Source organism: Artibeus jamaicensis, unplaced genomic scaffold, assembly GCF_021234435.1.
Source record: "Artibeus jamaicensis isolate MK-2021 breed Jamaican fruit bat unplaced genomic scaffold, CSHL_Jam_final scaffold_612, whole genome shotgun sequence".
NCBI classification, from domain to species: domain Eukaryota; kingdom Metazoa; phylum Chordata; class Mammalia; order Chiroptera; family Phyllostomidae; genus Artibeus; species Artibeus jamaicensis.
Window position 1 is genome coordinate 2,493,327 of NW_026522049.1, and position 23,975 is coordinate 2,517,301.

At 48.8% G+C, this 23,975-nt stretch overlaps 1 protein-coding gene across 3 annotated transcripts in view; it reads left to right on the forward strand.

Moving 5' to 3' along the window:
• The first annotated feature begins 3,009 nt into the window (after positions 1-3,009).
• The window catches only part of CPEB1 (cytoplasmic polyadenylation element binding protein 1), a 50,342-nt gene continuing 29,376 nt past the window's right edge, over positions 3,010-23,975 (forward strand). For 2 of the 3 annotated variants that reach the window (XM_037153612.2, XM_037153613.2), the window contains exons 1-2: positions 3,010-3,141; positions 14,909-15,083. In XM_037153612.2, the coding sequence (XP_037009507.1) occupies positions 3,127-3,141; positions 14,909-15,083 (190 nt within the window). In that variant the 5' untranslated portion in view covers positions 3,010-3,126. Of the gene's footprint in view, positions 3,142-3,650; positions 3,804-14,908; positions 15,084-23,975 lie in introns of those variants that run through there. The other variant, XM_037153614.2, reaches the window with a different exon arrangement.

Below are 23,975 nucleotides of genomic sequence, written 5' to 3' on the forward strand. Positions count from 1 at the left end.
TTGGAGGTAATAATATTTTCTTGTAAAAAATGTCCAAGTAATGCTCTTCACATTTGTATTTTTGACTCACTTTAAATCGATGTTCACGTGTGACAAAAGGTAGGGCTGATCCACTTTCTTTTCTCTCATGTAAAGGACACAAGAAACACAAAGAATGGGGTTCATTCTGCAAGGGCTTGGCAGAAGTGGAGCCAAGACTGAGAGCTCACTTCCCCTTGTAGCCGCAAGCTCCTAAATAGATGTGCTTTCTAATCCTGTCCAGCCAGGGAAATTATTTCTCCCAGCAATCTCCAGTCTTCTGAGCTGTCTGCCCACCATGGAGCACCCAAGTGTGTGAAAGACCCCAGGGTCCTCCTGTCCCCCTACCACAGGCACTGAAGACTTAGTCCGGCCAGCTAGTTCCATTAAAACCTGGACTGTGAATCTGGGGCTTGACTGCAGGGATGGTGCCAGGCATAGCTGGGCTCAAAGGCTGTTTGTTGACAGGGAGAATGGATAGTGCCGCCCATTTGTTCCGGCTACTTCTGCCAGTGACCAGCTGTGGGGACCTGACCAAGTCATTTAATACCTCCGCTTCTGCCACTTTCTACAGCCTTCCCTGTGGATTGTGGACGCCTAGTCAGAGGTGCTGCTGTCCCTGTATATTCTGTAGGCCTGGCCAATAAGGGTGGGGAGCAAGGGCCCACTCACAGGAGGCCATGACTGCGTTTGAACTTGGCCACCCATCCCTGCACTGTCCACAGTGAGCTCTGGGCTTGGGAAGTACAAAGTGAACACATAAGGTTGCTGTGGGTGTCATCTGGTTAGGACTTCAGTCTCTGAAGCCAGAACCCTGCCTGGGCTCTTCTACTTCTGGTGGGGAATCTTCGGGCTGGTTACTTCACTTCTTTAGGCTTCAGTTTCCTCATCTGGAAAATGGGTTCACACAAGTAAACCACTTAAAACTGTGACAAGCACAGAGTATGAGCTCAGCGAAGGCCACCTATTATTCTGTTACCTCAATAGGAAGTTTAAGTTTAGGACAAGGGAAGGGGTTTCAGCAACAAAAATTTCTGTTTTAAATCACCTGAAAGGTACCTTCCTTTTCTTATGGCTGGGAATTTAAAACATGAAAGAGCTCCCAGATACCTGTTCCGGGTTTCAGATCCACAGGAAGGGGTGGAGAGGATCACAGGTCGACAGCCAGGGAGCTGCCTGGTGCCCTGGTCCAGTCAGGCTTGGCTCTTAATCTGAGTTAGTGATCGCCTTTAAAATTAGGAAGATTTCACTGGGACTTCATTCCTCCATGGCGCCCATCAGCTCATTGCTCTTTCTGACATACCTTCTAGGTGCTCTTGCCCACCCTCACTTGGCACCCCTGCTGCTAGCATCTGGGTGTGGCACCCCTTTCCTGGAGCAGCGCCCTGCACTGTTCGTGGGCCAGGGTGAGACATCGGGATGGGCTGCTCCTGGAGAAGGAAGGACCCCACGAACCTGAACCAGAGGTGTGCATTCCTGGGCGGCTGCAATGAGCCCACTTGAGGAAGGGCGGATGGCTCAGCAGCTCTGAAGGAGAAGGCAGAGTGAAGACCCCGAAGACTAGGGTTGCCAGGGACCCTCTCCACCGGCCCCTGCAGCCACCCCCTCTCTGCCCATGACCTCAGCAACCCATGCAAGTCCTCCGCAGCGATATTCTGTGGATGGAGAAGGGCCAGCTCTGTCACTCTGAGTCCTTGTGAGGACTTCTCCAGCGTCGTGGTTCTTACCCTGGCCACCTTCTCCCATTAATCCTCCTGAAACACTGGGCACACCACTCACTTCCTTTCCTTCCACTGCCCCAGGCAGAAACCTAGTTACCGGCCGCCTCCCCTTAGCCACGAGATCCAGGCCAGCCTCACTAGCCTGCCAGGGAGGCTGCAGCCCCCACTTCCCAATAGCCAGGAGGAGTCTGGAGCAGTAAGTCCTTTGCCAATGTGTTCGCATGATGAGGTAACACATAGAAACCACTCAGAAATGATCAACAAACGCTGGTCCCTTTCCTCCTTGTTCCAGTTCCTTGTTTCTCCCGTTTTTCTGTGCAGCCTCTACTAAGTCTCCAGTATCGTCTTAAAAGAACTCGATACCGCCATTCTCCTGTTTACAATGGTTAGTCATTCCCGGCTGTCTACAAAATAAAGGCCCTTCCTTCTCAAACTGGGCCCCGGCCTCCTTCCTGGGATGCCAGCACGCCTTATCCCCTGCGGTGGTCGGATGGTGCCACTTGTTCAGTCCCCCTTTCCGCCTCTACCCTGTGTCCCCCGCCTGGAGGGTCACCTCCACCTCTGCGCTGGCCTGGGGCTTCGGTCCGCTCCTGCCCCAGCCTCCCCACCCCAGGACGCCTTTCCAGACAACGGCCCGGTTTTCTCTCTCAACCGTGACACCCTCCCGGCCCCTTCTCCGTGAACCTACCCGTCGTAGTCCCGCAAGAGTGTCGGAGCGGTTTCTCCTGGGAACTGCGGTCCAGAGAGGACCCCTGGCGTCTTTGGAAGTTTCCGGAGTCCCCGGACGCCCGCCTCCGGCTGCCAGCGCCGGGAGCAGCCAGCTTAGTGTGGGCGCGCCTGCTGGAGCCGGGGCGCAGGCTCGCTCGGACAGGGACGCCCGGGGTTGGCTCTCGCCCTGGAGGGTTCCTCGGAAGGAGCGGAGCGTGGATACCGGAAAAAGGGCTTTCCTGACCAAAAGCAACGCCGCCGCTGCGTCGCAGGGCTCGTCAATCTCGCTCTATTTCACAAGGGGTAAACCGAGGACCAGCAGGATGAGTGACTTGACCAGGGTCACTAGGTGAGTGGCGCGCTCAGGTGTGGGCCTTTGGCCTCCAACGGGGTGCAGCTGTGGCCGCTCCCGTCCTGGCGCCGGGCTCCCGGGGGCGGCTGAGCCTCGGCCTCGCGCGCTGGAAGGGGCGGGGCGGAGGCGGGGGCCCGGGCGGGGCCGACACAGGTGTTTCGCATCCAGCCGGGGGAGCGGCTCCGCGGGGCTTTATAAGCGGGTCCCGGGTGTGGCGCTGTTCGCGGCTTGCTGCAATAGTAGTGCGCACGTGTCTGCGCGTCCTCCGCCGCGCCGGCCCGCCGCCCGTCAGCCGGTCCGTCCGTCCCGCAGGACCGCACCGGCCCTATGGCGTTCCCGCTGGTAAGAGCCGCCGCCGTCCGCCAGGGCGGGGCCGCAGTCCTGGCTGTGGTAGCTAACGGTGCGCGCAGCCTCAGCCGGTCCGCGGGACCCCCCTCCCCCGCCCCGGTGTGAGCAGGGCCCGGGCGGGGTGCAGGTCACGTGCCCGCGGGCGTGGGGCCTCGCTGAGGGGGTGACTGGCGGGAGGGGGGGGGCAGGGCGTCTCCTCGTGACTCAGGGCCTTTGGGTTTAAAGGCGCCGCGGCCCTCTGGGGGCGGCCAAGAGGGCCTCTGAGCTGCGGTGCAGACTCCCAGTGGCCTCGAGTGTCTGTCCAGACGGGAGCTGAGCCCACGGAAGGAAGCCCTTGCTCGGGAAACCTCCTTTCTCCTATAGCCGTCGCACATGAGCCCTGAAGCCTCTGGCGCCTCACCGGAGCTCACGCGACTCTCAGCGGCCACCCCACCCCCACCCCCACCGCGACTCCTGCTTATACTGAGCAGGCGGCAGGGCGGGCGGCCCGGGTGGGGCGGGACTCCTGGCGGTCGGCATCTTCGCGAAAGCCACGACGGCAGCGGTGCGGCTCCTTTAAGGCGGAGGGATCGTCCCCTCGTGCTGTGCTTGCTGCTTTAGCCCGAGAGGTCACGTGGCTTCACACGTTCTATTGCCGCAGGAGCCCGGCTGGCCAGGTGGGTGTCGCGCAGCTCGGGGGCTGCGCACGTGCGACTCGGCTTCGCGTTCTGAGGTGGCTCCTGGGGACCCGGGGGATTGGGGACATGTAGGGTGGGGTGGTGACCCCGGCCCTGGCGCCGGGCCACAGGAGACCGGTGCACAGGGCCGCGGCTCTGTCACATTCTCCTCAGCTGGGATCCCGACCGGGGGCCCCAGTTCAGATGAGGGGTGGTGCTGACTCAGCTGTGGCCACAGGTGCGGCGGGACAGTGGTCGGGGACCAACGAGGTTGCCCATTTGGCCACCATGCTGGTGAGGAAGGCTGTGCCCGCTTGGAGCCTCGGGGTCCTGGCAAATCCGGCCTTTAAACCCAAAGGAAAGGCTACACACCCCGGGTTGTCGTGTTTGGCGGCCCTCCCGGGACTTTTCTGCGCGTGGGTGTTGGGTGCGGTCAGGCCAGGTCGGGTCGACCCTGACTTTGTTGCCTGGTTCCCAGGCCAGGGTCCTGTAAGCGGAGCGGTGCTGCCCAAGGGGCTGGGAACGCCCCACATCTTGCCGCGACGGGGCGCCCTGCAGGTCCCACCCCTTCGCACGGTGCCCTGCGGTGGGGGGCTTGGGAGGGACGGTGGACCCTGGAACCACAGCAGGCCCACCCCACCCCCCGCGGGCTGGGCTCCTGGCTGTGCCTCCTTGGTCTCCTCTCCCCCTGCCCCGCCCTGCTGGCACCGGAGCAAACTGCTCTGTGCCATTGGCCGGGCGGAGCTGGCCCTCAGGAAGGCCCAAGTGGACTGCCAGCCTCGGGTCCACCACGCGCCGCTCCTCAGGTGCCACCTGCGAGCGTGTGTGCTGAGGATAGCTTGTAGTAGCCTTGGGCATAGGTCCTCTTCGAGCCTAGGCACAGGGGTAGGCCTAAAAATAAATGATGCGGAGCTTGGAACCAGGCTGACCAAACCTTGGAAGTCTCAGCGTGGTGGAGGTGCTGGTGCCTGGTCGGGTGGTTTTTGTTGTTGTGGAAAGAAGCTTGATGTCTGGAGCTCAGGGGAACTCTGTGCTGTGAGGAGCCCTCTCAGGACAGGTGACAGGTGTGTGCAGGCTCACCGCCTTTCCTGACTCAGCTTTGCAGAGCTCATCAAGTTTGTTTCTGTCACGGCAATTCCACATGAACGTGAGTGGCCCGGCAGGCAGTGCATACCCCCTTGCTTGAGGGAGCTAGAATTGGGACATTGCCAGTTGCCAGTTACGTGTGTGAGTACATTCTTGGCCCTCCAAAGCCTGGGCTCGGACCCACGTCCCCCGGTGGAGTGGAAGGGCAGCAGTGTCCATCTGTGCAGTGGACAGGACGCTGGGGGGCTGATGCATGAGGTGGCGATGGTGGACCAGGGCCTCAGTGCTGTGGTGCACAGAACGTGCAGGAGGATGATAAAAGCAGTAAGTTTGGTAAACACCAAACTTGCCAACAGCGAACATAATAGCCATCTTAGTATTTTCATGGGTCACCACGCTGTTTATTTTGTTTTTAATCCTTAAAGTGGGATGCCGACCGAAATCCCTTCAGGGGCTGGAAGTAATTTAAAAGAATAGACGGAGAGGAAGTGGGGGTGTCTCTAAAGCAAGCAGCCTGGGGCTGGTGTCATGGTGCAGAAGTATGAGCCCTGAGTTGTGGATCTTTGGCTTTTGTTCCTGGTTAAGCCACCCAGCCTTTCCGTTAAATGGTTAAATGAGGCCATTAAAATGTCCTAAGCACTGTATAGATCAAAGATAACATCTCTGAAGATTGGACACCACCTGAGGGCCAGTTTCCATTCTGTCTTTGAAATGTCCCTTTTTCATACACCACCACCACCACCACCCTAGGCTGTGCAGATGGTGACACAGGCTCGGAGATCACATCTGTCACGAGACTGCTAAGTGATAAACCGGGGTGTAAACCTAGGGCTTTCTGGTGTCATCCCTCAACCTCTAGGACACTGTGTTCGTCTGTGAGAGAGGTGAGGGGTTGTTGGTGGTGTGCCTTGCACAGAAAACACAGTGGTCTGAGGGCCGCTCGCAGTGAACCTTCACTGGGTGGGAGGGACTGGTGGCAGGGAAGGCAGTGTGGGTCTCCTGGGCTTTGGTGTGGCGGTGCTGACAGCAGGAGGAATGTGCTGTGTCTGTCATTCCTGGACGTGTGAGACCCATTAGCTGAGCCTGGGAGGGCCTGGGCGAGATATGTAGCAGGCAGGCGCCTCCCAGGCTCTGCACCAAACACTTGGCGTTTTCAGAGCAGTTTCAGTAACTTCTTCCTTCAGAGACGAGGCAAATTTGAAATTATGTCATCGTTTTCAAGATTTACAAAGCACGGGGTTTATTAAATCTCACCTCTTCTCTAAAGTTCTCATAATCCTGTCTTAGATTTCCGGGAAGAATTAATAAGGGTTTTGGTACTACCCGGGAGAATCTTCTGGGATGAACTCTCAGGGCATCACGTAGTCTTGCGCCAAGAAAGAGAGTCTGGACTTAGATTGTGGGGGAAATTTAGAATCCCAGCAGTGTCCTCAGACACACTAGCAACATAAAGGGATATTTACCTTTACTTCTGTACCTTATTCCTAAAGCAGTTAAAACGTAAAACAGTGAAGAGCATATTTGGAGCCTTTGCCAAAATGGTTTCTCCGTGAGAATGCAGACTCGGATACAAACTAGATGGCTTTTTCTTTTTTAAACTGTGGTCTGGGAAGTTTTGGGAAAGATGGACACTTTAAAATATTCCTCATCCCCAACTGCTTCTCTAGCAACCTTTACAGGTCAGTCCCCAAGTCCTCACAGGTGGGGGTTTGGGAATTTGGCGGGGAAGGGCAGGGGTGGCTAAACCAGCCCTCTGCTGGTGTTTCAGAGTTCATGTGCTAGGTCCTGTCTGCAGACTTTCTCATTCATTGCCTCCAGGTCCCTCAGCGAAATCACTGTTTCTGAAATCCGCCCGTGTTGGTTTAAAAGGAAAATTAATCAGTGAATTTGTAGGTCTGGTTGGAAGTTTGGGGCAGGAATGCATACCAGACCTGGAATGAATGTTTAGGCTATTGTCTTCAGCAGGTAGGGGTGGAGGCAGTAAAACATGGGATCACATAACAAACAAATTATTTTCTCCCCTGTGGAAGAGCTGTGCTAATCCCACCCTATTCTGCGTATTTGCTTTTCCTAGCCAGTATCTAAGCTGTGCTGACTCTGAGGAGAACTTGCCAGAAAGTGGCCGGGTAGGGGGGTGGGAAGGTAGGGAGTGAGGGGTGGGAGAGTGGTTGCACCTTCAGGTTGGAGTGGAGGAGGGTACAGAAAGAATTTTTGCTTCTTTCTGTCTGAGGTAAAACCAAGAAGCCCTCATGGCCCCATTCAGGGTTTAGTCAGCCTTTTGCTTGCCCCCTGCTTTTGTCCCCCACTTGACAGCTTCGGAAGTGCTCTTGGTTTTCTTTCCTGCTGTTACTGCTCCTGAGAGGTTTTTATTTTAAGACAGACTCCAAATGCCGAAAGCTATTTTATGTTCAGTAGGAACCCCCAAATACAGCATTCCTCAATTACAAACTGGCTGACAAGGTTGAACCAGAAAGTATATAATGTAGTTCCTAAGATAATGATAGTTCCTAAGATAATCTGACTTCCCATAAAATGAGTCTGTATCCAAATTTCCCTGTTAAATTTTCATCATAAACATAACTCTCAGTGGTTTTGCTCTTAGGATTTTGAAAGGTTTCTGTTAGGGATTATTTTGCTTCCTTAATATCTACTGTGTTGTAAACAACACAGGCCTTGGGGGGCGGCATTTTGACTGCATGGGCCTTGCTTTCAATTGCACAGGCACTGGGGCACGCACAGCCTCTGCATCCACTTTGTGTTTTGCTCCCCGCTTTGTGTTTTGCTCCCCGGTGTGGTAGGGGCACCCTTTGAGGTTTTAGTGAGCTAACACTGTTTTGATTTTCAGGGCCCGTGTTTGTGATGAGTTGCCTTGAGGTAACTGGAGACTCCCCAGAGCGCAGGTCTCCAGATTGATTTGTGTGCTAAAATGGGTCACAGTTGCATGTCGCTGTTGCTTCTGAGAGTAACTTGACTACATTAGTATTAAGGTTGTTTTATTCTTGGGCAGAGTAATGCACTGATACAGCCACCATCCTGACAGGTGTAGCACTTTGGCCTGAGGTCTCCCTCGATCAAGGTGGGGAATAGCTGCCTATCGGAAGAAAGCAGTTACCTGGACAGGCAAGGTGGGGTTCCCCCCACCCCCGTCTTTTGACAGAACACTTAATCTCTTACTAAACACCTGTGCTGTGTGCATTCTGGTTTTGTACTCCTGCCTTCTGACTCTGACACCATCTGTCTCCCAAGTTGGCCCTTTCTCCTGAGACTTTTCTTCTTTAAGCTGTAATTTTGGAATTGTTTTCTTTCTTAAGCTGTAATTTTGGAAGTTCAAAAGGTGTTAGAGAGCTGTCTCCCGGGTATAATTTGGAGGTGACAGCAAGCCCAGGTTGTCATGTCTGACTCTTATTTTCATGGACCAAGGGAATTAGGGTTAGAAGGAAAAGCGAATTGTTTTAAGTTTATTCGAGAAGTAGATAATAGACTCAGACTTGGAAGCCAGGTCTCCTCATTTCCAAATTAGTGTTGTTCTAGAATTTATCATGCATCTTGACCTCTGTTATGTTGCTCTCTGATTGTTTCATTTTACTTAAAATTCCCACTTGGTTCCTAAGACTCTGTGGCTTCCTCCCCCCCCCTCCACCCTGCTCCCCTCTGATCTCTTCTTGTGCTGGCACTTGAGGCTTCCTCCACCCGCTGAGTGCCGCATTCCCTGTGGTCCACTCCCCTGGCTCCGTCCTGCCCCTCACACAGAGGGCCTGTGTGTGCCTCTAGCACCAGTTCTCTCTCTGCGATCCAGTTCTAGGTTGAGCTCTTTAGCTCTGGTTGTTCTCGAGACAGACCCCTGGCTCCGATCGCTCTCCTGAATGAGCCTGTCTGTCTGCAGCATACTAAACCTAGACAGGTCTGAAAGTGGAACTGATGTCCTGGTTCCTCTTCCCCTGGGGCTTATCTGGTTCTCTCCCCTCCACCCAATGGATCCACTGTTTTTCCCACCTATACTCTAGTGTTCTCTTGGGGGAAAGAACTGTGTTTGAGTGGTATGTATGTATGTATTTATTTTTTGCCATGAGAGGCCCTAGTACAGAGATGCTGGGCTTGCTATTCACACCCACTACTCTGTGCAGAGCTTTGCCACCCTGGTGGTCCTGCTCCTGGACATGTTCCTCTGACTCTGGGGCCTTGGCTTGTCATGGATGGTTGTACCCCAAGCTGAATGCTAAGCTGTGTATGAGGTGGCCTTTTCCTACCCCCTGCCCCAGGAGTGACTAGTGAGGTGTTGCTTGATTAAATTCAGGAGTTCAGGGTGAAACGCAGACTTCCCTTAGGTTTGGGATTTGGGTTTTTTTTTTTGGGGGGGGGTTGCTTTTTAAAAAAAATATTTTATTGATTATGCTATTACAGTTATTCTATTCCCCCCTTCATTCCCCTCCACCCTGCACACCCCCTCCCCCACCATTCCCCTCCCCTTTAGTTTATGACCATGTGTATCAAGTTCTTTAGATTCTATATTTCCCCTACTATTCTTGCCCTCCCCCATCTATTTTCTACCTACTGTCTATGCTACTTATTTTCTATACCTTCTCCCCCTTTCTCCTCCTCCCACTCCCCTTTTGCTAACCCTCCATGTGATCTTCATTTCTATGGTTCACTCCTGATCTAGCTGTCCTCTTAGTTTGCTTTTGTTTTAGATGTGATTGTTAATAACTGAGTTTGCTGTCCTTTCACTGTTCATCTTTTTTACCTTCTTTTTCTAAGTCCCTTTAACATTTCATATAATAAGTCCTTGGTGATGGTGAACTCCTTGAATTTGGTCTTATCTGAGAATCACTTTATCTGCCCTTTCATTCTACATGAAAGCTTTGCTGGATAGAGCAATCTTGGTTGTAGGTCTTTGGATTTCATGACTTGGAATACTTCTTTCCAGCCCCTTCTTGCCTGTAAGGTCTCTTTTGAGAAATCTGACAGTCTGATGGGAACTCCTTTGTAGGTGACTGTCCCCTTATCTCTTGCTGCTTCTAGGATTCTCTCCTTCATCCTTTAATCTTGGCTAATGTAATGATGATGTGCCTTGGTGTGTTCCTTCTTGGGTCCAACTTCTTTGGGACTCTCTGAGCTTCCTGGATTTCCTGGAAGTCTATTTCCTTTGCCAGATTGGGGAATTTCTTTTATTATTTGTTCAAATAAGGTTTCCACTCGTGACTGTTCCTCTTCCCCTTCTGGTACCCCTATAATTCGGATGTTGGAACATTTCAAAATGTCCTGGAGGTTCTTAAGCCTCTCCTCACTTTTTTGAATTCTTGTCTTTTCATTCTTTCCTGTTTGGTCATTTGTTTTCTTCCTTCTGGTTCACTCCCTTGATTTGAGTCCCAGTTTTATTTCCATCACTCTTGGTTTCCTGTGCATTTGCATTCATTTCAATTAGTTTAGCCTTCATATGTTCCTCTAATTTGTGACTAAAATCAACCAGTTCTGTGAGCATCCTGATCACCAGCATTTTGAACTGTGCATCTGAAAGTGTGGCTATTTCTTTGTCGCTTAGAGTTATTGGCTCCAGGGGTTTGAGTTCTTCTTGAGCCATGTTTTGGTCTGTTTTCGCCTGTTAGTATGAGGAGGGGAGCCTTAGGTGTTCACCAGGGCAGGGCCACCCAGGTTGCTGGTTTGTGATGCTGTATGTGGGGGGGTGGCAGACGGGGCAATAGAGGTCCCCTCTGCTGCTTCCTGCAGCTGGGGCCTGCGCAGTCTGTCCTTTACTGGTTTATCTGCACGTGAATGTGTGCCCGTGGTCAGCCTGCAACCTTGCACCTTCACTGGGTCCGCTACCCCACACCTGGGATCCGCCCTTGGCTGCGCCTTGGTCGGGGGATCTTTTTTGCCCAACCAGCTCGGTTGCTGGCTCCACCCGTCTTACCAGTCTGGCTGAATGGGTCGTTGTTGTTGGACTTTCATATAGTTCAATTTTCTGTGGTTTGGCTGCAATTTTTGTTGCTAAAACTTTATTGTTTTTAAACTTAGTTGTGTGAGAAGGCACAGTGTTTCCACCTACACCTCCATCTTGGCGAAGTCTTAAGTTTGGGATTTGAAGAGGCTGAATTGAACCCGGTGGCTCCGCCATCTCTGCCATCCTGCCACTTTTCCTGCCCACGTCATCCTGCCTGGGTTTGGGAAAGTCTCTTAACACTAAAGCTTCTGAGTGTTTTAGAAATCCAAAAAAATTGAAACACAACAAAACCCACTGCCAAACCAGCAGACTGTCCAGTTACATGCTGAATAAGTTCATGTGCTTCTTGGTGAGCCTGACTACGGTAAAGAGTTGAAGTGTACTTCTGAGTAATGGTAACTTGAGCAACTGTGTGGCATTGAGGGACGTCTGTCACTGACAAGTTAGTTATTGAGCATGTCCGGGTTTTCTATACATTTCTCTTTACCACAAGGTCTGCAGAGCAGGTAGCACCACATGTTATACCTGAGGCAACCAAGGCTCTGAGAGGCTACTTCAAGTGGTGAAGTTCGTGTTTCTGCTCCAAAGCCTGTCTTCTTTTTGCTTTCCAGAACAGCGAATCACAGTTTCGGGGAGGATTCTTCCCCTGTGGAAAAGGAGGGTGCATTCTCAAGATGGCAGTTCCCCCCCCCCACCCCCCCCGTGGAGGATTATTCTGGAAGGAAAGCACTCTTTGGGGACGGGAGTACCAACTCTTAACTGTTGAAAGGGCAAATTGAGACCTATTAAAAAAATAGCTTGTGTTAGCAGGGATTCCTCATGAACCATTCTTGTTGATAGTAAGTCGGTATGAGTAGTTTTATCTTGAGGCCATTTTCAGCCAGTAACAGTGAGAATTGTTGTTTTTCTTCTCTAGCGTTGCCAATTGTTTTTTCCTGTTGATCCATGAGCATAGTAGCCCTAAGGTTTGCCTTCTCTTGCAAAGTCTTTGGTCTGTCTTAAACCCTACTTTCCTATTCATAGCGAAAGACCAAATAAAGGTCAAAAGAAGCTGCAAATGATCTCATTTTATGGTAAAATATGCCAAAAATTACAGCGAAATCTATCAGGCACTTGTAGTGTTACCAAGGGAAAGACCCTACTCTTTTTCCTTGGGGTAAAATTTGGGCATAAAGTCAGACCTATAAATCGATCAAAGTTAAGATAAAAATGTACAGAGTAGGGGTGGATAGGTGAGTGTTTTGAAAGTGAAAAACTGAATTCATTTACTAGAGTTTTATTAAAGGGATCACACTGCCTTCTCCTGCGGGTTCAGGTTTTAGGCAGTCTGACTTACATTATGTTTCTAATCTTTCAGCTAAGCTTTTAAAGTCAATTGACTAGCCAAAAAAAAAATCAATTGACAAGCAAGATTTGACATGAAAGAACTTGGGATCTTCAAAGAAATAGTTGGCCTGGGTCTTTAGTGCCTTTTTTCTCCTTTGTGGGCAAATTATTTTCTTCAAGGATCCCTGTGATGGCCTCTGACCCCTTGGTGTCATAACAAGGACACTACGATCACCACATCCAGCTCTTCAGCCCATAATTATGTCCTAGGTACTGTGCCCAGCATGTCCACTGTAGTCACAGAAGTCCTGTGAGACGGCGTTACTGTTTCTATTCCTCCTGTACACATATTATCCCCATCTGACGTTGCTGACTTGGATTTTTGTATGTCTCTCTTCCTTCTAAATTGGTTACTCAAGGCAAACGGTGGGGTACTTGGCGATGTGGTCACGAGTTTGGGTATGAATGCAACACTTCGTTTGCTTCTATTCGAATATCAGCGAGTCCTCTGTGCTTGAGAGAAGGGCAGGCAGTGGGCGGGGTCAGCCAGGCATCCTCCCGTTTAGGTTAAGACTGCTACAGATGGCGACATTCTCAGACCTTCTTTCCTCCCGGGGAAACAGGTGCCCCTCCTGCCCCACCCCTGAGGCCTTCGGGTCTCCATCTTTACCCAGATGACCAGCTGGGGTGGGGGGCGGGGTGTCCTCCCTGGCTCTCCTGCCTCCACCTCTCATGTGGTCGCTGCCTGACACTCATGCGCAGTCGTCATTGACCTGCCTGTAAACGTGGCCAGGACCTGGGGATCCATATAGATCACATCTCTGATTGCAGTAAATTAAAATCAGGTTAACTTTTATATATTAACAGGGGTTTTAAAGTTTGGAAAGCTCTTTTGTAGAAGATAACTCTACCTCCCCAGCCTGGCAGGCAGGGCCACCTCTCTCATCTGCTCTCCTCTCTGTACCGAATGCTGCACACTCGGGACCACTCTGGATGCTGTCCCGCTGTTCCCCATGCTCTTCAGCCCTTCCTCCTACCCTCACGCCAGGCACAGCCTCTTCCTCCGAGCCCCCTCACCTCAGAGGACCGTGTACAGCACGTTGCAGCTTGGGCTGCACTTGCTCACAACACAATAAGCTCTGAGTTCGCTTTCTAGACTTGAAAAAATTTTCTTCTGGTTGAATCTCTAATCTGCTCACTCTCGGGGGTTCCGTGTAGGTGGCAGGCAGTTGGTGCCCGTTAATCATAAGCAAGTCAGGGAAATGAGCTGCCGGAAGACCTGCAGGGAGACTGTAATAAGTGCCCGTGTCCTGGCCGCTGAAGCTGCCCTGCTGAAGTGGAGACACCGAGAAACCGAGGGCTGCGAAAGCCCTGTGTCGGGGACTGGGGGCTCTTCCGGTCCTCACCGCCACAGAGGACACCAGTCTTTTCAAGAGCTTGGGAATAAGGGACTCAAGTTGGTCCCCTCAAGGCCATCTGGCAGGGTTCACAACTAAATGCCGTGGTCCTTCTCAGGCTTACCTGGACTTGAATAGACTATGACATCTTAGGTGCTTGTTCCCTTACTACTCAGTCTGTTTTTAGTTGGTTTTCCCCAAGCTAACTGGGAATGAAGGAGCTGATGAGTCTGGCTCCCCCTAAAAGGCGGTCTGTCAGCCAGTGTTCTGTGACTGCCGATGTCGGGCCCTGGATGGGGTGAGTCTGGCAGATTGGAGAGTGAAGCGCATGTACCTGGATTCAGTCCAGGGTGCCTGCTGGGTGTTCACTGAGCTTTAGATACCCAAAGGGTCGCTTATTGGGGGGGGCTCAGTTCCCGATTGTGTATGAGGAGTGCTTTTTTCATTCGGTAATGTCTTAGGTGAGTTGTGTGTACCTTTACTGACCACATGGAATTGCACACCTTCTGTCAACAATTCATTTGTGTGGTGTTCGTACCACTCTTCCCACGTCTTTGGCTGTGACTGTACCTTCAAGTACAACTAGCAGCTACCGTGCACTCAATATATTTCATCAAGAGGGTGATACTCTCTTTCCATTTCACAAATGGGGAAACCGAGGCACAAAGGTTGAGTAATGGCCAATGAATAGCGGAAATACACTTTTTAAACACATGTATTGAGAAGTCATTTACATAAAGTTCACCTTTCAGTATACAAGTCAGTGATTTTTAGTATCTTTACAGAGTTGCAGTCAAATCTAATTTTAGAATATTTTCACCATCTCACAGGGAAACTTCGTACCCATTAGCCACCACTTCCTAATCTCCCCCCGCCCTTAGTGGAAGGCAGCTGATCTGCTTCAGATGTGTTTATTCTAGACATTTTATGTCGGCGAACTTGTATAATAAGTGGTCTCCTGTGACTGGCTTCTTTGATGTAGGATAATATTTTCGAGGTTTCTCCATGTAGTAGCTTGCATCAATACTTCATTCCGTTTTATTGGTAAAAAACAGGCTGTCGTGTAGACATCCGCCAGGCTCTGAACCAGGTACGTCTGGATCTACAGCTCGTGCCGCTGCCACCTTGCCAAGATAACTCCGGTATACATCCCGGTAGAGGAGAAGGTTCTGGAGGCAGGCTGCTCAGGGCTCACAGTAAGCACAAGTATATCTAAGGATTTTAACACACAGGCAGGAAACTCAAACCCTCGTTACGAAGTTCTCTGACTCATGGTGTCGGATTGGGGGAAGGGGGTGTGAGGGCTCCATCTGTCGTGAGGACTGTGGACACCCTGAATGTCTCTGCTCTGTGTCTAGGAGGAGGAAGCGGGAAGGATCAAAGACGGCTGGGACGGCCAGGAGGCACATGCACTCTCCACGTGTAGCAACGCCAGTATCTTCCAGAGGATAAATGCCATACTGGATAACTCTCTGGATTTCAGTAGAGTCTGCACTACGCCCATCAGTCGAGAAGTTCATGACCATCTGCCAGGTGAGTCAGATGTGGAAACTTGGTGCTCTGGCCTGTGTGCAGAGATGATTCTGGCAGCCTCCTTGTGAAGCCTGTGAAGGGCAACCTTGAATCCCCGGGGACACTTGCCTGTCCTGTAGTTTCCTGGTGGGTGCCCCCTGGGTGAAGGCGGCCTTTGATTGTAATACAGAAACCTGCCTTATCGTACTCAAGAAAATTGGGTAAGAAAGAACAAGTCAAAGGTGACGGGATTATTTATATAGAGTTATAATGTGAGTCACATGTAATTAGAGTTTCTGGCAGTGACATTAAAAAAGTTAAAAAGGGCCCTGGCTGGTGTAGCTCAGTGGATTGAGCGCAGGCCTGTGAACCAGAGGATCGCAGTTCAATTCCCAGTCAGGGCACGTGCCTGGGTTGCAGGCTAGTTCCCAGCAGGGGACGCATGAGGGGCAACCATACATTGATATTTCTCTCCCTCTCTCCTTCCCTTCCCCTCTAAAGATAAATAAATAAAATCTTTTAAAAAAATTGAAAAGGTGATTCTGACCAAGGTGGCTTGGTTGGTTGGGCATTGTCCCACAAAGCGAAAGGTTACTGGTTTGATTCCGGGTCAGGGCACATGGCAGAGTCTGCAGGTTCGGTTCCCAGAGGGGACACATACGACAGGCAACCGATAGATGTTTCTTTCCCTCTTTCTCCCTCCTTTCCCTTCTCTCAAAAAATAAAAAATAAAATCTTTTTTAAAAAGTTAAAATGGTGAAATTAATGTTTTATGTAACCCAACATGCAGGAAATATTGTGATAACGTGTGATCAGTATTAAACTATCAATGAGATGTGATTTCTTTTGTTAGTACTAAGACTTCAAAACCCACTGTGTGTCTGGTGCACTCACAGCACGGGGTTCAGTTTGAACTCCCTACGGTCGAAATGCTCAGTAGGCACCTGCGACCAGTGGCTATTGTATTGGACAGTGCAGCTCTCGAATATTTCAGTTGCTTATACACATGAGTGCGAGTCAACATGCCTGTTGTTTGTGCAATATTAGGGTCACTCAGCAGTGCAGCACCTCCTGAGCCCGATGCCTCCTTCACAAGGAGGCGTCGGTGACCTAGTAGTTTCCTAATCTTTTTCTGTGGGGGTTGCAACATGTTATAAGAATGTCGATGGGATGGTTTTTGAGTTATTTTATATGAAAGTGAACATGCTTTTAATTTTTTAAATGGACCTTGAAAAAATGTGGCAACAGGGATTCTCAAGGGCCAGTGATTGCTCAATTTTAGTTAGGAAATTTTTATTTTTAAAAACTTGGCCTTGGAAATAATTTCCACAAAGATGTAGGGTCATGTGAGCATAAAGTAGCTAAATGTTGGAGGGAGAGGTTCATTGAGAAGGAGACGGACTGTGGTAACTTTAGAATTTGTTTCTGTTAAATTGTACTGGAGGGCAATTGAGAGAAGGTCGTGGGGGACTGGAGTTCTCTTTTCTAACTTCCAAAAAAATACATGTATAGTATTTTTTGTTAATTTGAGTAAGTCATAAGCTTAACCTTATTCTCCTTTACCTTAGGCTGAGTTAAAAATTCAGAGAATCCACTTAGTTCTACATACATTGCTGTTTTTTTCCTTTGAGGAAAAACTGTATGAATTATATTCCAGTAAGAGAATTAAATCAACAATGGCTTAATTCTCACATGCTGGAAACTTTTGTTGCTCCCAGCAAAGTATTTTTCAGCTGAGGCCAGGTTGCTGAACCATGTGAGGGATGGGACCTGTGCTTTGTGAGAGAGGAGCTGGGAGGAGTGTGCCTTTGCACCTGGCCAGGCAGCTGGATGGCATCATTAGGAAGGTGCCAGGCTCTGGTGAAGGGGTTGCCCGTGCATCCCTGCGCAGGCCAGCGGGTGGTCTGACTGAAAGGTAGATACCTTATGCCCTGTTTTGATCCTCCTTGGGGCAGGCACATCAGAGAGGTGCAGTGGGACGAGTACCTTGAGAAAGTGGGGAAACCTGAATTCTGAGGTGGACCTTGGGCAGAGGGACAGTTTTCCTAACTGTAGGATAGAGTGAATGGTACCTGTCCATCCTGCCATACCGGTTCTTCGGGGGCTCAGGTGAGGAAGCAGTACTGGGTTTGAAGGGAGCTCAGGGACTGTAGGAAGGGCTGTGGTCAAGGAGCTGGTCCTCTTCCGTCCACTTGGACCAGGCCAGGTCCCTGGTTGGGGGCATATGTATGGATCTTTTTTTAATTTATTGATTATGCCATGACATTTGTTCTATTTCCCCCCTCCGTTCCCCTCCACCCTGCACACCCCGCCCCCACCATTCCCCCCCTTTAGTTCATGAACACGTGTCTCAAGTTTTTTAGATTCTGTATTTCCCCTACTATTCTTACCCTCCCCCCATCTTTTTTCTACTATCTATGCTACTTATTTTCTGTACCTTCTCCCCCCTTCTCCCACTCCCCTGTTGCTAATCCTCCACGTGATCTTCATTTCTATGGTTCACTCCTGATCTAGCTGTCCTCTTAATTTGCTTTTGTTTTAGGTGTGATTGTTAATAACTGTGAGTTTGCTGTCCTTTCACTGTTCATCTTTTTTACCTTTTTCTTAGGTAAGTCCCTTTAACATTTCATATAATAAGTCCTTGGTGATGGTGAACGCCTTGAATTTGATCTTATCTGAGAAGCACTTTATCTGACTTTCCATTTTAAATGAAAACTTTGCTGGATAGAGCAGTCTTGGTTGTAGATCTTTGGATTTCATGACTTGGAATACCTCTTTCCAGCCCCTTCTTGCCTGTAAGGTCTCTTTTGAGAAATCCACTGACAGTCTGATGGGAACTCCTTTGTAGGTGACTGTCCCCTTATCTCTTGCTGCTTCTAGGATTCTCTCCTTCATTTTAATCTTGGCTAATGTAATGATGATGTACCTTGGTGTGTTCCTTCTTGGGTCCAACTTCTTTGGGACTCTCTGAGCTTCCTGGATTTCCTGGAAGTCTATTTCCTTTGCCAGAACGGGGAATTTCTTTTATTATTTGTTCAAATAAGGTTTCCACTCGTGACTGTTCCTCTTCCCCTTCTGGTACCCCTATAATTCGAATATTGGAACATTTAAAGATGTCCTGGATGTTCCTAAGCCTCTCCTCACTTTTTTGAATTCTTGTCTCTTCATTCTTTTCTGTTTGGTCATTTTTTCCTTCCTTCTGGTCCACTCCCTTGATTTGAGTCCCAGTCTCCTTTCCATTACTATTGGTTTCCTGTGCATTTGCATTCATTTCAATTAGTTTAGCCTTCATATGTTCCTCTAATTTGTGACTAAAATCAACCAGTAATTTGTGACTAAAATCAACCAGTTCTATGAAGATCCTGATCACCAGTGTTTTTTTGAACTGTGCATCTGAAAGTTTGGCTATTTCTTCACCACTTAGATTTATCGACTCTGGGGCTCTGAGTTGTTCTTGAGCCATGTTTTTATGTTTGTGCCTGTTAAGTATGAGGAGCGGAGCCTCAGTTGTTTACCAGGACGGGGCCACCCAGGTCGCTGGTTTTGTGATGCTGTATGTGGGGGCGGGGTCAGAGAGGGAGCAATGGCGGTCCTCTCCGCTCGCCCCTGCCTGTTTATCTGAGCGGAAATGTGCGAGCCCGCTGCCGTGCGCCGTGAGGTCTCAATGCTCACCTCTTCACTGGTTTATCTGCATGCAAATGCTCAACAGACCGCAGACAGCCAGCCACACCTCTACCCTGTGTCCGCCCGTAGGTAGCCCGCACCTGGGATCTGCGCCTTCGGCTGCTTGCGCACCACCCTGGTGGGGATCTTTTTGGCCAACCTGCTCCCCTGCTGGCTTCGCCCCTTACCGGTTTAGCTGAGCATTTCATTGTTTTCGGACTCCATAGTGTCGATTTTCTGTGTGGTTTGGTTGCGTTTATTGTTGTTAAAACTTTGTTGTTTTTAGATTTGGTTGTGCGCAGACGCAAGGTGTTTCCACCTACGCCTCCATCTTGGTGGAACAGATCTGTATGGATCTTTCTCTCCCTCCCTCTCTTCCTTTCTTTCCCTCTCTCTGAAAATAAATAACTAAAATCTTCTAAAATTTTTAAAATTTTTTCAAATTTATTTAGGGGATGTTAAATCTTATATATTTTTTTATTATTACAATATGTTCATTGTAAAAAAAAAAAATTCTGAAGAGCCCTGGCTGGTGTAGCTCGGTGGATTGAGCGTGGGCTGTGAACCAAAAGGTCACCAGTTCAGTTCTCAGTCAGGGCACATGCCTGGGTTGCAAGCAAGGTCCCTAGTGCGGGGTGCACAAGAGGGAACTGCACATTGAAATTTCTCTCTCACTCTCTTCCCTTCTCAATAAAAATGAATTAAACAATCTTTTTAAAAAAATTCTGAAGAAAACAAACTAGAAGGAAAAAAAAACCCATATGTAACCTCACTACCCAGAGGAAAGAACTCATAACATTTGACTATTATCTCTTCAGTGTTTTTCTTATATATGTATATTTTTAATATATTTTATTGACTATGCCATTACAGTTGTTCTATTCCCCCCCATTCCCCTCCATCCTACACCCCCCACCCCTACCATTCTCCCCTTTAGTTTATGACCACGTGTATCAAGTTCTTTAGATTCTATATTTCCCCTACTATTCTTGCCCTCCCCCATCTATTTTCTACCTACCATCTATGCTACTTATTTTCTGTACCTTCTCCCCCTTTCTCTTCCTCCCACTCCCCTGTTGCTAACCCTCCATGTGATCTTCATTTCTATGGTTCACTCCTGATCTAGCTGTCCTCTTAATTTGCTTTTTTTTTTAGGTGTGGTTGTTGATAACTGAGTTTGCTGTCCTTTCACTGTTCACCTTTTTTACCTTCTTTTTCTTAGATAAGTCCTTTAACATTTCATATAATAAGGGCTTGGTGATGATGAACTCCTTATATTTGATCTTCTCTGAGAAGCACTTTATCTGCCCTTCCATTCTACATGAAAGCTTTGCTGGATAGAGCAATCTTGGTTATAGGTCTTTGGATTTCATGACTTGGAATACCTCTTTCCAGCCCCTTCTTGCCTGTAAGGTCTCTTTTGAGAAATCTGACAGTCTGATGGGAACTCCTTTGTAGGTGACTGTCCCCTTATCTCTTGCTGCTTCTAGGATTCTCTCCTTCATTTTAATCTTGACTAATGTAATTGTAATTATGATGTGCCTTGATGTGTTCCTCCTTGGGTCCACCTTCTTTGGGACTCTCTGAGCTTCCTAGATTTCCTGGAAGTCTATTTCCTTTGCCAGATTGGGGAAGTTCTCCTTTATTATTTGTTCAAATAAGTTTCCCACTCGTGTCTGTTCCTTCTCCCCTTCTGGTACCCCTATAATTCGGATGTTGGAACGTTTCAAGATGTCCTGGAGGTTCTTAAGCCTCTCCTCACTTTTTTGAATTCTTGTCTCTTCATTCTTTCCTGTTTGGTCATTTTTTTCTTCCCTCTGGTCCACTCCCTTGATTTGAGTCCCAGTTTTCTTTCCATCACTCTTGGTTTCCTGTGCATTTCCCTTCATTTCAATTAGTTTAACCTTCATTCATTCCTCTCATTTGTGACCAAATTCAACCAGTTCTGTGATCATCCTAATCACCAGTGTTTTGAACTGTGCATCTGAAAGTGTGGCTATTTCTTTGTCGCTTAGAGTTATGGGTTCTGGGGCTTTGAGTTCTTCTTGAGCCATAATGTTTTGGTCTGTTTGCGCCTGTTATGTATGAGGAGGGGAGCCTTAGATGTTCCCTAGGGTGGGGCCTCCCGGGTCGCTGTTTTGTGACATTGTATGTGGAGGCGGGGTCAGAGAGGGACAATGGCAGTCGCCTCTACTCCTTCCTGCCGTCCGTCTCAGTGCTCGCTCCTCCGGTTTATTGTTTTGGCTGAAGGGTTCGTTGTTGTCAGACTTCCGTATAGTTCAACTGTGGTTTGGCTGCATTTTTGTTGCTGAAACAAAACAAAAAAACTTTGTTGTTTTTAAACTTGGTTCTGCGAGAAGGCACGCTGTTTCCACCTACGCCTCCATCTTGGCGGAAGTCCCCCATATATATATTTAAGGTGAGAGCTTGAGAAGTAATTTGCCTTTTTTTTCTTTCTGTCATTCATTTTCTGTCTTTTTCGAGGCTGCGTATCATTTTACTGAGTAGACAGATGTATATGGGATTCTTCACGTGGATCCCTGGGTAGAATTCAGAGTCGGGTAAGTTGGGCAGGTATAAAAGCTTAGATCTTTTTTCCCCACCAATATGTAACTGAAATGTAGCATTTCTTGCCATCATACAGGTAAGCAATGTATCACAGCAACATTAGCCTGACCTAAAACTTGGGCAGTAGTAACCATTATCAGTAGGGTGATTGGACATTTTGAATCTTACTCCTTTATAGTCATTGCACATATATCTTAAAATGTTGTTTTTGCCTGTTACTACTTCAAAATGATGATCACGATTTTACATATTTAGCAACATTATTCTTAGAAGGTACCCATAGGCTTTAGCAGAATGCCAAATGGTTCTTGGTACAAAACGTTAGGAATTCCACACTATGGGAGGTAGTTTGCCTCCATAGGTAGTGGAAGTACCTGAGGGTAAAACTATTGCCTGCATCTGTGGTTGTGTGGACATAGTGCAAATCTCTAAAAGTACACTGTTTCATTAAGGATCTTTTAAAGCTTTTCAGGCACATGTCAGGTTGCCCTTCAGGAATGATGTACTAATTTATTCTCTGTTTCTGTACTACATGGAAGCAGCTGATACATTTAAAATCACTAGCTGTGACATTCTGTAAATCTGTTGTGATTTGACCCTGTCAGGGGTCCAGTTTGGTGTCAGGTTCAAGGACCTTCTTCAGACCTGACATCTGAACACTGTGGCCTCAGGGAAAGTAACATTTCATTGTGGTTGGGTCGCACTAGTGTTACGTACAACTTGGGGACACCACCTGGACAGCATGACGTATGCCAGGACCTGAGTCTTCGAGACATTCTGCTTCAGAAATGCCATACCGGACGCCATAGATTAGGTGGAGCTGGACTTGGGTCAGCTGCCTTCTGTATTGCTCTCCATGGGGAAGGAGTTAAAGTGGCAAGTTCAGAGTGGTATGTGCAGGGGGCAGTGGGATGTTGGAAACACTAGGATGTGAAATGGACATTCTGCTGAGGGGCGGGGGGCAGGGGGTGGGGGGACTAGGAGTTGCTGGTGTCAGGAACTGAACTCCTGGTAGGACAGGATGGGTTTAGCTCCAGGGGGTCCTAAGTAGAGAAGAGAGAAAGGATTCTTTAATAATTTTATAAAAATAAAAGATTTATTTACTTAAAAAAAAAGATTTTATTTTCTAGAGAGGGGGAGGGAGAAGAGATGGAGAAAAGCAATGTGTGGTTGTCTCTCGTGCTCCCCTCACTGGGGACCTGGCTGGCAGCCCAAGCCCATGTCCTAGACTGGGAATCGAACTGGCAGCCCTTTGGTTCACGGGCCCGTACTCCATCCACTGAGCCACACCAACCAGGGCTAATTTTATAAAATTACTAAAGCAAGTCTCTGTTGGGATGGTATGAGTGTAGACCTGGCCTGAGAAAGTACCCCAGAGCAGGAGAGAGGCAGGAGACCGGGTCAGTCCCTGGATTTGGGTCCCGCATCTGTCACTTAGCAGCTTTGTCAGTTTGGCCCTGTCTTGGCCTTGCCTGCCCTCTTGGAAAGAAGAGGTCTTACGAGCTGGGGTTTTAGCTCCCTTCCTGCTTTCCATTGCGGCTGTCCCTGTCACCCATCCTGCTGTATATCACTCGTCCGGTCAGTCTGTGCCACAGGGCCTGAGTTACACAGAACGCTCTTACTTGCAAATGATCGAACACCTCATTAGAACTAACTTTAGCAGAATGTGGGATGTGTTGGAAGGCTCTTGGTTTGTATGTAGGTCACAGGATAGGAAGAAATCTCTGGAAAACGAAGGATGCTGACTTCGAGGGCCTCCAATTTTGTCACGACCATCTCTGTGCTGCCTCTCTCCCTGGGTCTCAGGTTTGTCTTTTGCACAGTTTCCTATTATCTGAGGAAGAGGCTGTGCTCACATCCTCTGGCACCATGAAGTCAGGCAGGTAATGGTCCTTCTTCCACTAGAACCAACTGGAACAGTCTCACGGAATGGCCCCCAGTTAGCCTAGCTGGACGGGTCTCTGTGGCCACAGGGGTGGGCTATTTGGGCCCAGTCTGGGTCAGACCTGCAGGCCATTACAGTGCTCATGGGCAGAACCTGCAAGAAGATGACATCTGTCCTCAGAGCCCCTTGACTGGCATAGGAGGAAACAGTTCAACTAACGCCTGGCGTGGGGGACATTTTAAAAAACATGTTCTTGGGCATTCATGAAGTAGACAGCAGCATCTTCAAACATTTGTTTGCATACATCTTTTTTTAAAAAAACAGTGTACCCCACAATGAGATGCCAATTCATGCTCATTAGGATACCCACTGACCAGTAAATACATATATCAGGTCTTGGTGAGGATGAGGAGAAACTGGAACATCTGTGCGTTGTGGAATGGAAGCGGTGTGGCCGAGGTAGTAAGCATGGTTTCTAAGACAGTGAAACAGAGTTAGTATCCGATCCAGCAACTCCACCTCTTGGCATATAGGAAACAAATGGAAAGCAGAGATGGGAAGACACATTTGTACCTCGACGTTCATAGTAATACTGTTCACACCAGCCAAAAGGTAGAAGTGGCCTACATGTCCACAGACAGATGAATGGAAAAACAAAAGGAGGCCCATTCATACAAAGCAATATTACTCAGCCTTTTAAGGGAAGGAAGTTCTGTCACCTGCTACAATATGGCCAAACTCTGAAGACATTATACTAAGTGAAGTAAGCCAGTCACAAAGGACAAAATTAGATGATT